Source organism: Vitis riparia, chromosome 1 (genome assembly GCF_004353265.1).
Source record: "Vitis riparia cultivar Riparia Gloire de Montpellier isolate 1030 chromosome 1, EGFV_Vit.rip_1.0, whole genome shotgun sequence".
NCBI classification, from domain to species: domain Eukaryota; kingdom Viridiplantae; phylum Streptophyta; class Magnoliopsida; order Vitales; family Vitaceae; genus Vitis; species Vitis riparia.
The window spans coordinates 3,023,108-3,037,672 of NC_048431.1; the positions used below are offsets into that span (position 1 = coordinate 3,023,108).

At 34.7% G+C, this 14,565-nt stretch overlaps 1 protein-coding gene across 3 annotated transcripts; it reads right to left on the reverse strand.

Annotated features, from left to right (window-relative positions):
* Positions 1–1,989: 1,989 nt before the first annotated feature.
* On the reverse strand, positions 1,990–12,835 carry LOC117917335 (serine/threonine-protein kinase prpf4B-like). Of its 3 annotated transcripts, XR_004651677.1 has the most exons (16): positions 12,299–12,368; positions 11,846–11,897; positions 10,391–11,736; positions 10,113–10,294; positions 9,307–9,506; positions 9,007–9,075; positions 7,844–7,916; positions 5,373–5,529; positions 4,767–5,058; positions 4,548–4,662; positions 4,241–4,404; positions 3,949–4,023; positions 3,366–3,792; positions 2,829–2,893; positions 2,237–2,290; positions 1,990–2,117 (listed from the first exon to the last, which is right to left on the reverse strand). XR_004651677.1 is itself a non-coding variant. In XM_034833583.1 (12 exons), the coding sequence occupies exons 1-12, from the start codon at positions 12,713–12,715 to the stop codon at positions 3,604–3,606; spliced, it is 3,279 nt and encodes a 1,092-aa protein (XP_034689474.1). In that variant the 5' UTR covers positions 12,716–12,835; the 3' UTR covers positions 3,187–3,603. The 3 variants fall into 3 exon arrangements, 1 of the variants encoding a protein (XP_034689474.1); XR_004651670.1 differs by lacking the exon at positions 11,846–11,897 and having other exon boundaries at positions 12,299–12,835; XM_034833583.1 differs by lacking the exons at positions 1,990–2,117; positions 2,237–2,290; positions 2,829–2,893; positions 11,846–11,897 and having other exon boundaries at positions 3,187–3,792; positions 12,299–12,835.
* Between the last annotated feature and the right edge of the window lie 1,730 nt (positions 12,836–14,565).

Below are 14,565 nucleotides of genomic sequence, written 5' to 3' on the forward strand. Positions count from 1 at the left end.
TGAGGACATAACGCAAATGCTATTTCAAACTGAATATCAAGAAATCATCATTCATGACTGCAATGGTAGGTTCCTTTTCTGTGGCCATATTTTACACGATACTTTCTGCAATAATCACGTTGTAACATTTTCAAAATTTTGGAAGGATCCCCTTCCCTGCAACTTTTGGCTGGCTGAACTTCTAATACCTCTGCTATACACATAACTGTAATGTTGAGTTCTTTAAGTACATGTAAGTACTGAAAGGGTATTAGAACTGCCCCACCCATAACCTTGGAAGTCAGCTAGCCAACCCCCCTTCTTACTCGACCTCAGATATAATAATAATAATTATAATAAAGAAAGAAAGAAAGAAGAGGAGAAAAACCTCCCCTTCCCCTCAATGATAATAAGGTATGCATCAAAGCCCAGCAACTTGTTTGTAGCACACTGAAACATTTTAGGTTTGACATCAATTTTGATCCCAGTCAGGCAATAAAATTGCTCATACCTACTTTATACACAACTATTTATAACGTCTTGAGTTTCTTAAGGGTGTCTTTGGTAAAGGAATGGAAAATAAGATGGGAAAGGAGGTGAATCATAATTCCATATAGTAAATTAAAGTCATAGTAAGAGTGGGATTAGGTTCCTATAACAATAAAAAATTTATCCATCTCATTCTAAAAAACAATCCAAACATATGAATGAATGGGAAATGAAATTTATTTCTCAATCCTATTCTCTATTCTAAAGTTCCAAACATGGCCTAAATGTGTGCATGTAATGAAAGGGAATACCTTAGAAATGCCCCACCCATAAGGCTTGAGAGCCAGCAAGCAAGCCCTGGCTCCCTTCTTACTCAACCTCTCAATCTTTTACAAAAAAGAATGGAAAAGAAAAAGAAAGACACTTGCAACATGTTAGTGGTATACTGAAACATTTTAGGTTTGGCATCAGTTTTGTTCCCAGTCAGGTGGAAAAAGAAAAAAAAAAAAAAAATTGCAACACCACTAAAAGAAACAGGTCAACATGTGGCAGTTGCATGGAAAAGTAAAAAAAATTTTTGCCACATACTAGAAGGCAATTCAAAGACCACATAGAAATTGTTACTAGAAACCATGGTTGAAAATTTCAGGATATATCACCGATATATTCCTGAAATATCGGTTATTGGCAGCCACCGATAGATATATTGGGCAGACATATTGATATTTCCACAACTTTCAGTGATTTTTCAGCGATTTATCCAATTTTTACCCATTTATCGGCGATTTTACCAATTTTGCGGTCTGGTCAACGCAGGCAGGCTCGGTCAAAGTGCGGTCAAACCCTCAAAAATCTTAAATTTTGGCTTGTTGCAAGCATTGGGACTCAAACCCAAGCCAAAACAAGCAAAATCATCCTTGGCTCACCACTGGGCTAACTTGCCCTTTCATTAGACTAAGTGCACCGTAATAGATATATACTAAAACCATCATAAAAATGAAATATTAAAAGAATATTTTAACAACCAAATTAATTCTAATTTATTTATTTTTAAATTTTGTTTAATTGATCACTAAAAATATAAAAATTATCGTGATAATTTTCTTAACAGATTTTTTATAATATTTACATATTAAATATAAAAAATATAAATATTTAAAAAATTTATACATATGTTATCATTTATTTTATATCAATAAATATAAATGAATTAAATGGATCATAATTTTAATATTAATTATATTTTAAAGTTACGCATACTATAATAAAATGTCACAATATTATTATCTAATAATATTTAATGTAACTTAATAATGAATATATATTTATAAAATTATATTTTTTATCAACGTACACAATATTATTATCGAATACGACAAAGTATATCATACATATATTAATTTCTCTAACAAAACAACTTCAAAATATTTATTATTACTTCTTATATCATTTTTTTATAATTTTTCTCAACATCTTAATGAGTTTTGATCGATTTTTGTTCCACCGATATTTCCCGATATATCCGTAAAAACAGATATTTTCATTCTTGCTAGAAACCATGAATAATATCCAAAAACAGAATAGGTTAAGACAAATAAATAGAATTTGAGAATACTTACAGGTTTTGAAGAATTATGAGAGGATGTACCCTAAAAAGACAAAATCTCACATCAACATATTGATCTTTCAAGGAGTATACTACATGTATACTGTCCCTAACCTATTCTTTAAGAGTAAAACATGAGATTTTAAAAGATGGGTAACTTACTGAGATTTATTTTCACTTCATGACCACTGCAGTGTACATCCCCAGAGCGAATGCCTCCAGAATGACCAAACCATGGATCAGATGTAATGCAATATTATTAGAATATGCATATATGTAAAATCAGAAAGAATATAAACAATATACTAAGCACCCAAAGCAGATATCACACAGAAACCACTACTTCACTGGAAAAGTTATTTAAAAAAAAAAAAAAAATTGACCATCACACAACTATAAGTCTGACTTATGCCTGACAAAGATATTAAGACAGGAGGATGAAGAGCAAAAAAAAAAAGGAAAAAAGGAGAAAAAACAAGTCACTGTTATAGACAGTAGTACTGCCACTTAAAAAACATGTTTCAAAATGCATAAGCAAGCAATTCAGTCCCTATTTCCACATGTGCCTGATAAGCAAATGCCAAAGGTATGAATTCTGGCTATAGAAGTAGCCCATTTCAATTCAACCATTATGAATTTACATTCAAACCCAGTAACTAATTTTGAAGGCAACAGGAAGATGAAATTTTAATCAAGCCATATCATGAACTTTCAAGGGTGTCACAGTAAGCTCCCAATAAACAAACCAAGGTACCTTCTCCTGGGTGCCTTTTAAGCATCTAAGCATGGAAGGATTGCCTCATAGCACTGGTAGATATCCTGAATGAAAAATTCAATTAGACTCTCCAGGACTTAATCAATTGAATAAAATGAACACTGAAAATTAAAAGTAAAAATAAAAAGGGTGTGGGGAACGATTGAAGAGAATGAGAAACGGAAAGATAGTGCTACAAATGCCTTAAAATGGATAGAAATTTAATATCCAAGAGCACTGCAACAAATTATCCAGGTAAACCAGGAAAAAGAAAGGCAGAAAAGTGGGAAGAAACAGGAAATTCCCTATCTACATTCAACAAAGGTTCTTAACTATGAAAACAATTTACAAACTCATATGGAATTAGAATATAAGGCCATTAGTAATTTCCCACCAATTTAGATGCAAAAACATATGTTCAAAGTACAAATATAACTATGATGGAGTAAACAAGGATGAAATGTGATAAAATCTTCATGATAACCATCATCAAGAATGATTACAAGAGAAAAAAACGCCTTTGGCGAGTTGTCTTACAATAGAAACAGAACACATTCCAGTGAAAGAACCGCCAAGTAAGGAGGTCTCCGGACCAAACATCTTCCATTTGACTTCAACCAATGCCAAAAACTGTGTTGAAAGCTCTTAACCCAGCACAGAGAAGATAAAGACAGATAAATGCCCAATGATTAGAGATCTGAATATAAATTTAGGTCATAATGTACAAATATCAAGCGCAACATCTATTCTGGAGTCAGAAAATCAGCGTCATTGTTCACTTGCCCGTGATGAATGGATGACACAATGCTTGTGAGACTGTCATCCTCTTCTCCGGATCCAACACAAATATTTTTTCTAAAAGATCTTTGAAATTCACTGCCATCTTTGGGTCCTCACCAGGAGAGCTTGAAATTATTGCACCAATATCTTTTGGCCTTATGTTCATAATCAGCCTTTTTATTGTCTGCAAAAGTAAAAGTTCAATTACCATTACAGAGGCACCATAAAGCCTCTCATCCATGACAACTATAGATACAAATATATATTTTTTTGGATAGTCGACTATATATACAAATATAATAAGTAAATTGGCCAAGAATGTTAAGAGTCCAAATCCTACCTTCTTTGTGACAGGATCCTCCTCAGTGGCATGGAAATTAAGGTCCTGATCAAAGTGCTGATCAGTAAATGCTCCCTGTAAGAAGAAAGAAAAGAGCAAAAAATATTCAAAACAATTAGAGAAGAATCATATCCACAATGTAATGCAGCCATACAGAACATATATACAAATGTAAATTGCATAGCATGTCCAGTTAAACCGCTACAAGATCTCAACCAAAAAACCAGCGCATGCTTCAAAGAAGAATAGGAATCTTTGCCTGCATCTCTAAATAAACAAATTAAACTCTAACCTTTCGAAGCATCTTTTTTGGAAAAGGACCCTTCAACTCCATGTGAAGCCGAAGCATGTCATTGTTTGAAGGACCCGGAAAAAGAACTTTTCCCGTATAAAGCTCATACAAACAACAACCAACTGACCAAATATCCATGGGATGGTCATAAGACAAGCCTAGAACTGCAGAAGGAAAGAATTAGAGACTAAATGATTTAAGAGACAGCATTCTCCAAAAATAAATTATTTGGCAAACTACCTAACTAAAGAAGATTATATTAATCATTTCAATCAAATCAACAGGATGGTTCAAGAATGGGACTTACTTATCTCAGGGGCACGATAAAAGCGGCTCACAAGATATGGTGTAATTTCATTTTTACCAGAAAACATTGCATTACCAAAATCACAGAGTTTCAGGACATTTTTGGCCTCATTTACCTGAAAGAGGCAATGAATATATGGTAAAATTCAATGCAAAATTTATTATAACAAATAAAAAACTAAGGCAGGCAACTGGACATAAAAGTATACTTAAAACCTACCAGCATATTATCTGGCTTTATGTCACAATGCAGAACGCCACAGTTCCTAAGATGCTTGAGAGCAATGAAAAGCTGTTTAGCATATGCCCTTACAGCAGTTAATTTAAGGCCAATATTACGACCGAACTTCTTTAGAACCTCACGGAGATTCATATGAAGAGATTCAAAAACTAAACAAAGATGATTCCTGTATTTGAAACTAGAGAGAAAACGAACACAATGACGCTTGTCATCTGGATCTGCACCTACTAATTTCTTTAATATGACCAACTCTTCCAAACCAGCTTTATACCTGCAAATAGTGGAGAAAGTTTAGAGCAGATAACAGAACAGAACTCTTCAGCAGGCCAATGGCAAATATTCATGAGAAATAATCTGTCTATAACAACATTGCAAAGTAACAAGTAACAACAAAGTGCAGCAAAAAAAAAATTCAAAAACTATTCCAATGACCTAGTGATTGAATTTAAAAATGATCGAGTCCATTACTGGTATGCATTATGCAAATCAGATCAATCCAGGTGATAGTAAGTTAAAAAAATGCAGTATCCATGGAGAAAACAAATTAACATACAAGGGTGGGCAAGGGAGATTATGGCCACTCACATTGTGTCATTATTTCGTATGATTTTTATAGCCACTTCTTCTGGCTCACCATTCCCAGCCTTAAGATCCTTTGCGCGAACTACTGTTGAAAAGACACCTTTTCCATGGGCAGCAGTAATTTCATATCGACCATCAAGTATCTCTCCAAACCGATGACCTGAATCAGAAAAGTAATTGTTGAGAGAGAATTAAGGTAATCATTAGAAGACAAAAACTGATACAACCTAAAAATACAGAGTTCAACTCAGGGGTACTTGAATGACTTCTTAGCCTAGATGAATAATACACATAAATCGTTCTCTTAATTGTTTGCCCTTTCAGAATATGGTATGTTCAAAACAGACTAACTTGATGCTAGACATGTTTGGGGAGTTGTATTTATCACCATCACACATGCGCCCAAAAACAATATCTTCTATTTCACGACACTTTGAGATCAAAAGAAATTATGATAACAATTCTAATTAGCTGTATCCTTGGGCAAAATAATGTGCTTTATATGAATAAAAAGTCAAACCAAACAGCATCAATGCACATTTTGCTTTTAGCATGTAAAATTCATTTGTGACAGTTTTTTTTTTTTTTTTTTTTAAAGACAACAAAATCATATATTAAGAAATGCCAAAAAAGAGAGGGTGCACCCCACATATACAGACAGCATACACAGAACAACCCAAAGTATGCGTCAAACAAAGTTAGCCCACAAAAACAAGGTAAAGCTAACCACAATAAAGAGCATCTAAGAAATTCAAAATAGAGGGGTTCTCCAACTCCAAAGAATCCCATGAGCACTCTAAAAGCAACCATATGAAGAAGTTCTTTAACCTTTGATGTGAAAGCTCTTCATCTTCAAAAGTCCTTCGGTTGCACTATTTCCAAATACACTAAAATAAGCAAATTGGAGCCAAGCACCAAACTACTCTTTTCTTCTTATTTAGCCCCTTAATTTCCTTTCTAGAAGGAGATTTCTCACTAAGGCTGAAAACACTCAAACCAAGCCAAAGATTGCTAACAAAAAAGTCCATAGCTCTCAAGCCTTATCACAATGAGTCATAATGTGATCAACTCATTCTTCACCATCCCCTCTTCATATCTACAGTTAAGATCTTCCCCCAACAGCTTCCCCAGCGCAAAAAAAATAAAGTTCTAAGATAAGCACAAGATCCCCAGATCTCTTTGCCTAGAAATACTAAATTATTCACCACCCTCAAGGAATTGTAAAATAACTTGACACTGAAATTTTCCCTCCTATCATCTTTCCAAATTAAAGTGTCCTCTCCTTCTTGCACTTTTAACGGGTAAATAAGCTCCCACATCCTTCATCTCCCAAGCTTGAAAGGGCCTTCTAAATTGAACCTCCAATTGAACACCTCTGCCTCCTCTTTCCTATAAATCTGTAACTGCAGCATTTTTGTGGGATGCTATTTTGAAAAGAGTAAGGTATGCATCTTTCAAATTAAACTCTCACGCCCAACCATCCCACCAAAATCTTGTATGTGTACCATTTCCCTTCTCTTCCATCTCCCTGAATTTTCCCAAAATAATCTTCCTCCACAAGCTCTCTCACTCAAAAGAAAATCTCCATTACCATTTGCCTAGCAAGGCCTCTTTGAGAGCCACCAACCCTCTTAATCCCAGCCCTCCATGCTTCTTATCTGTACACACATTTGGCCAATTTACCAAATGGATCTTTCTTCTCTTTCTCGTATCTCCCCATAAAAGGTTTCTTTGAATTCTCTCTAATTTGATCCACACTTTTTTGAGAATTGCAAAGAGGGACATAAAATAGATAGGGAGGTTTGATGATAGAGTGTTCTTAATAAGGACAAGATTTCTTCCTTTGGATAGGTACAATTTTTTCCAAGCAACCAATTTCCTCTTCAACTTCTCCTCGTTTGAATCCCCCACACCACAATGCTTGTTAGGGGCCTGAAGAGGTGAGCCTAGATAAGAAGTAGAAAGTTCTCCTACATATAATGCTCCATCCAAACACCAAATAAGAGCTGCCATCATATTGAGCCCTGTGGGAGGGAAAGGAAATTTGCCTATAAGACTTAATAATTATTGGTGTGGAATTCCAAGGGTCCTATCCAAACAGATTTGAATTTTGCTCTTAACTGTAGAACTAATCAAAGAACAAAGTACCTGTTGGGTATTAGGTTTGGAAAATGAAAGTTCATTGTGTTCAACATCACATAAGCAAGATAAAGAAAGTCCAGACAGCTGTAATATTTAAGGTAAGAAAAAAGAAACAACTGAGTTGAACTGGGTTTTAATAGGAGACAAATTTGTAATGCTTTCAAAAAAAGAATAAGTTCTGCAGACATTTTCCAGTTGGGGCCTAATTATTAACAAAACTAACAACAAATCATTCAGGCAATTAAAAAAATAAAAAGATGATGGCTGGTCAAATACTGATAGAAAAATGAAAATAAAAATAAAACACAGATGATGATTCGTCAAATACTGACTATAGTATCCCTCTGCATCATCCCAATTGTCATGAAGACCACTCCTTTCGATTAGTAAGCCATCTCCTCTTCCCTGAAAAGAAAAAATACCAATCAGGTCAAGCATGATTGAAATAAGCTATTAGTTCCAAAATCACAAACAAAGGTCACTCAAGGCATTAATAAATAGGACACAACATATACGTCAGGAGTGAACGGCAACCTCTCTTATGAAGATCAACAATGAATTTCATAAAACAAGATGGTGGACTAATATTCTTCTTTTCATGCTAACATAATTGAACAGTCATACTATGACTTAAACTGTCATGTAACACCTTTTTGTCTTTGGCTCTTACAACAAGAAAACCATGTTTCACGCTAAAGACCTTTTGTTGAACAAAATACAAAGCAAAAAGAGAGTTGAAAAGGGAGATATTTTTGATAGGCAAATATCAAATCTATCAAAAGAGCATGAGAAAAGAAAGCACAAAAGTATACGCAGTGTATACACAGACGCCAAAAGGCCATACAAAGCAAAGAGAGACACAAAAAACAGTATTCTGTCCCTACATAGAGCTCATCCAGAAAATGAAGTGCACCATGGACAAAGAGTAATCACCTATATACACTCTAACCCATCCCAAAAAGATATATTAAGGATGGTTTGATTGCTTGATAGAGAGATATTCTTTACCAGTAAAATTCATTGGAAGAATGATTGCACATTAATTGAAGAAAAATGTAGAATTTAAAATTTAGAAAAAAAGTAGAATTTGGAAGTCATAAAATCTAGGAACCAAAGTGCATGATCTAAGTGTTTAGCCACATCTCCAAGACTTGAACATTTTTTGTTTCAAAAGGAAATTTAATGTTTGAGTGGCAGCTGATCTACATTATCAAAATAGGTGGGACCATTTTTTTCCAATTATCAACATGAGACCTAGAAGAGAAAATCTAAAGATCAAACCATCACATGGTGGGTTGAGAAGGTGATATTTAAGAGGTAATGACAAACTAAGACCACAACCTTAAAAGAAAAAGGAAACAGAGAACAAAAAAAGGGTAGAGAAAAAGAAACATCCATTCCTTTCAAATACCATAATTATGCACTTACACAAAAATATGGGGTAGAAATGTAGAATATATTAGATAAATAAAGGGCTCAAAATTGGGACACGTACCGATTTACGAACTCCTGCTGGTGACTCTCCAAAAATATCATCACAGAACATATCATCTGGTCTTTCACTCTGCACAAATTGATAAAATAAAAACGATACACCTCATTAGAATCTACATGTGAACCCCAGGTTATGTTTCATCAAGCTTATGAAATATAGCAATAAAACAACTAAAAAAGCAAACAATGTTTAGAAGATGTTTTTAAAGGTATGTTTATCAAACATTAGAAGCACAGATGGAGCACAGAAGGATGCACAGGGTTAGAACATGTACAATACTTTCAGGGACAACAGACACACCTTTGGAGTGCCCTCACCCAGACCCCCGGCACCAGATGTCCTCTCAGAGGCAGAAAGTCCATTTTGTGGAGGTGACTTCCCCACAGAAAATGATGGATCAGCATCATAGGTATCTGTACCATCATTCTTCCCATCGGGAACCTCTGGAACCATAGTTTCAGCAACTATTGTCTCACTGGGCTGCTCCACAGATTCCTTATCTGGGCCAAGTAAATGCAAATACGAATTAATTAACATAAAGAATAATATAGAAACTCGAAAAGACAATTTGATATCCATCCAAGAGGCTACAGCCAAGTAGATAGAGTATAAAAGGTTAGACCCTCAAAAAGAAGAAGATACCATGTATACAGTATTTCATTTGAAAAAGGTATAACCCAGCCCATCTCAGACTGATCAATGGCTTGAATATCAAGCTTATACTTGAGCTCCCCAAAGCAAGCTCACAAGCAAGTTAAACCAGCTAAATTTATTGGCATCCCTAAGTTCATTCAAAGCTTTAAAAATAATTATAAAAGGATCTGATCAAAAAAAAAAAAATTATAAAAGGAGAAAGGAGAAAGAAAAAAGAGAAAAGAGCAAAAAAATAAAGAAATCCAAAGTAACTATTAACTATTGGGTTGACAATGATAGATTTTGTAGATTGGCTGAGCTTAAAGTAAGGGAAGGGTTTTTTTGTTCATCCGCTCCTCATCTAGGCTAGGCGTATTTTGTTTGCTTTGAGTGTCCATTGTTGCACCTTCTTTTAGGCGTTTTTAACATATTCTTTTTTTGCCTATAAAAAAAGTATATTAACTATTAGGTACCTTTCCCTGTATCCTCTGTATGAGATGCAAGTTGTTGCTGTGAGTGTTGACTTTTATATTTTTCTAGGATGGCTTGTCTTCGCCTTCTACTCTCCTCCTTAATTCGGTTAAACTCTTCCTCTTCCTTTTCTGCTAGTTGCAATGTAACCCTTTCCTGGTAGTCTTCATGCTCATCTTCATCTCTGTAACACTAGAATTAGTAATAGAGAAACCAAAAACAAAAAAGAGACCATAATTGATCAATAAATCACATGGACACTTATGAAGAAAAGAAGTACCTATTCAGTTTGTCACCATTCCCTTCAAGAGAATCATTCTTAGAACTGAGACCTTTTTCTTCATCATTCTTCCTTGTTCTATGCCTCTGATGTTCTGTCTCATCATGTCTTAGATACCAGGAATCACCATACCTATCTCGATTTCCATAACCATCATTAAGAGTTTCGTATTTATGGTGCCTGCTAACTCTATCACTCTCGGAATCCCTAACTTTATCCCTACTTCTGTCCCTTCCACTCCCCCTCTCTGATTTCCTGTCCCTGGCCCTATCCCTGTCGTTCTCCCTGTCTATGTCCCTATTTCTATTTCTATCTCTCTCCCTTGCCCTGTCCCTGTCCCAGCTCCTATCTCTTTCTCTCTCCTGTTTCCTACCCCTGTCCATGTCCCTGTCTGTGCCCATATCCTTCTCCCTTTTCCTATTCCTATCCATCTCCCTGTCCATGCTCCTATCCCGTTCCTTCTCCCTTTTTCTATCCCTTTCCCGGTTCCTCTCCCTCTCCCTCTCCCTCTCCCTACTTCTGTCTTGCTCTCTCTCCCTTTGCCTTTCCCAGTCCATCTCCCTTCCTGCCTTAGCCATGTCCCATGTCTCCCGACTTTGATGTTTGTCCCCTCTCTGAGTTTGTCTGCTATGACTACTACTACGCTCTCTTTCCTCATCCCTCACCAAATCTCGGCTAGGATGTCGATAATCCCTTCTTCTTAGAGCCATTTCTTCATCTGTATCATTGTCAGTCCTTCTGTTACCAGCATAACTTGAGGCATTCCATTCTTGATGGTGTGTTGCGTTAGATAGGGCCACATCTTGCAAAATGCTTTGGGAACGAGACCGCTCCCTAGCATGATCATGTGACCTTGATCTGCCCCTCATATGGACCTTATCTCGATATCGGTCATGAGTTGGTGAGTGTGCCAACTTTTTGTATTTGTCCCCTGCACTTTCAGATGACAACGATTTTCTCTGGTTTTGTAATTCACTTTTATCAACCTCATAATAACTCTCTGTCTTGCCATATCCTTTTACAGGAGATTCACATCCCGAATTGTTCTTCCGATGAGATTCATGGCGAGCATCCCTATTCATCTCACCATCTGGACTACCACTCGAAAACAATTCTTCGTAATGCTTGGCACTTGAATGCCTTGACAAACCATCCTCACCATGGATCTTATTACCAATTTTAGCTTCATAGTCTGATTTGCCTGTCTCATTTACTAAATCTGAATCAGTCACCAAATCATCATCGCTCGTATACTCTTGCAATGTATTCGAATTTCTAGCAACTTTCCCTCTACTATTAGCCATTGCGCAAAATTCTTGTTGATCACCATTTGCCATATGACCATCCTGAAAAACAATGCAAAGGAAAAACATATAAGCACCCCAAAACAAATAGAAAATATGGACTAAAAAAACTACTAAAGAAAAAACATGTCACCAGTTCTTAAATTCTTACAAAATGAATTGTAAGCCATCAACTCTCCAGGTAACGCCTACAGAAACTGTGCCTGAAAAAAAAATTTATAATGACAGAACACCCAGCTCTTGTTTGCAATACATGTTCGTGTGGCATAATCAGGCTCTTACAAAGTCAGGAGAAATACACTCAGGTTCATGCTCTCGTAGTACAATCAGCCTCTTACATATTCATGGTAAATTCACTCTGTTACACTTACGATGTTTCATAAGAGAAACAAAAAACAACATAATACTTCAATTTGGTGGCTCCAAAAAAAACAGTTGGTAAAATAAATCAAAATTTCCAGTAAACTATATTTTATTCAAACATTACTTAGCTTAGTTAACATTAATTGTTAAATGCTAATTTGATTTTAATTTTCCTCAATTTTCTCAACAACCAAACAGAAAGCAAGGGGAGAAAAACAACGGAAGAGGAATCAGAACCCACCAGATTTTGAACATCAGATACATCACGAACTTCCAGTGCTTTAATCTCGCCAGACTCAACATCAGAATCAGATTTCTTCTTCTCAATTGCATCACTGCCAGCCCCAAACTCCTCTTCTTCGACAATCTCACCTTCTTCCATATCATAATCGGGTCTCCAATTGGAACCCGATACAACAGCAACGACAGTAGCAGCGGGCTGTGGTGATGGAAGAGCCACAAAATCTTCGGCCGCGTGTTTTCCGTCGCCTTCGGCTTCATGTTTTCCTTCCCCCTCAGCTTCGTGTTTCCGGCTGCTATGACGGTGGCGGCGATGGTGGTGGTGATGACGGTGCTTACGGCGCTTGGACGAGTCATCGGCATCATCATCGGAGGATCTTCGGTGCTTGCGTTTGGAATCCGGGGTATCGCTGGCCATCGTTATCGCAGCAAATCTAGAGTTTAGGGTTAGGGTTTGCGAAAGCGAGGAGATTCTGAATTGAGTCTCGTGGGTCTGGTTGGGCTAAACACGGATTTGTGGCCCGCGTGTCGCCAATATGGCTAATGGTTGGTTTTATATGTGAAGCAGCAGACTGGGGACTTTTGTGTATGCGCCCGCCTCTCCTCCTAAATTCCCAAATCCCAAATGGGCAATGCTTCGTACCCGAACGGGGTGCGACTTCCCGTGTTAAATAAAATAAAACAAGAATAAGAATTTAAGAATTGAACTCCTGCTTAGAAATATTTTTTAAAAATAAAATTTTTATTAAAAAAAATATTTTTGAGAAATTTTTAATGAGAAATAAATTTTACAAAAACAAAATTTTGTTTCTTAAAATAATTAACAAAGTTGTAACAAACAAACCCTTAGTGCAGTCACCGATTTTACCGAGGAGGCGTATTTGCTGCAAACAATATCATGGAAAAATCCTTCAAATGGCAAAACAAAAATGTCAAGTGGGCTACATGTCCAAAGACAACATCCCTGCAGTGAACCAAACGAGGCCCAATTAGGAGCCCAAGAGGGCGAGCGGGCAAACAATTACCACTAACGGGCCAAGAATGCGAAGTAGCAAATGACAACATTCATAAGTTACTCTATTGCATGATAATGGCAAAGGCTATAGTGTCAATATTTGCAAAATATTGGTCATATCCAATGATGAAGATATCGAAAATTGATCAAACATCGAATCATTCAATTTTATGAAAATATTAGAAATATTGGATTTCCAAAAAAAAAAACAAAGTGAGAAATTGATGAAATTTCGTAAAAATATTTTTAAAAAAACTTTAAAAAATAATAAATTACTTTGATTTTATATCGAAACTTTGTACAAATTAAACTCTAGTGATTCTATTCAAAGGTGTTGCTAAAAAATTTTTAGATAGTTGCAAACTTCAATCCCAATAAATGGTTGGCATTTTGAAGCTAAAAATATTAATAAATATGAAGTTAAAAGAAATGATTAAATAAAAAAAAGTTAAAACTATTAATTAAAATTTCTTATATGACCGAGAAATAAGATGTTAAAATATAAGAAGTGATAATATTTTTATTTTATTATTTATTTTAGAATTATTATTAATGGTAGAGTTTTATTATAATTCAAATTATTTATATTATTAATAGTCATCCAATAATATTAATAATTATTTAGAATTTCTCCTTAATACTTATATTCCTATCTTCTTTATTCTTTTACCAATCACCCGATGTTATCTTATAAGACACATATTTAAAAATAAGTAAATGTTGATATTTTAGTTAATATTTCATTATAATTATGACCATGTTTGATTAGTTAGACATGATAAGATAGAATAAGATTTGTATATTATATCTTATTGAATAAGAAATACAAATATTAAGATATCATTTTAAATGGGAAATGATATTTGTAAATATCATTTCCAATAGATATGAAATCATAAGATGATATATATTAATTTTACAAAATAAATATAGAATAGATATTATTTTTCAATGTCAAACGTTTGTTTAAAATAAAAATTATATTCTATTTCAATATCTGCTATTAAAAAATATAAGATTTTTATTACGTTATTCAATAATATATATATATATATATTATAAATATTTTTTAGTTTTTCTTTTTAATCACAAATTCAATTTTTAATCAATCTTTTATAATTTTTTATAAAAAGTAAAAATTTGATAAAAATTAAATTTATGATACAGTACATTGTTTTATCTAAATTCATTATTTTCTCTTATAAATAAAACTATTTGTTTTTTTTATTTAATTTTAAATAGAATTTTAATAT

Excerpts from the sequence above, each read along its gene's own strand:
- LOC117917335 (XM_034833583.1), bottom strand. The coding sequence starts at position 12,715 with ATGGCCAGCGATACCCCGGATTCCAAACGCAAGCACCGAAGATCCTCC. Across the intron at positions 10,295-10,390 it reads AATGGTGACAAACTGAATAG|AGATGAAGATGAGCATGAAG; the intron begins GTACTTCTTTTC and ends CTAGTGTTACAG. Across the intron at positions 7,917-9,006 it reads CAGCAGGAGTTCGTAAATCG|GGAAGAGGAGATGGCTTACT; the intron begins GTACGTGTCCCA and ends TTTTCTTTTCAG.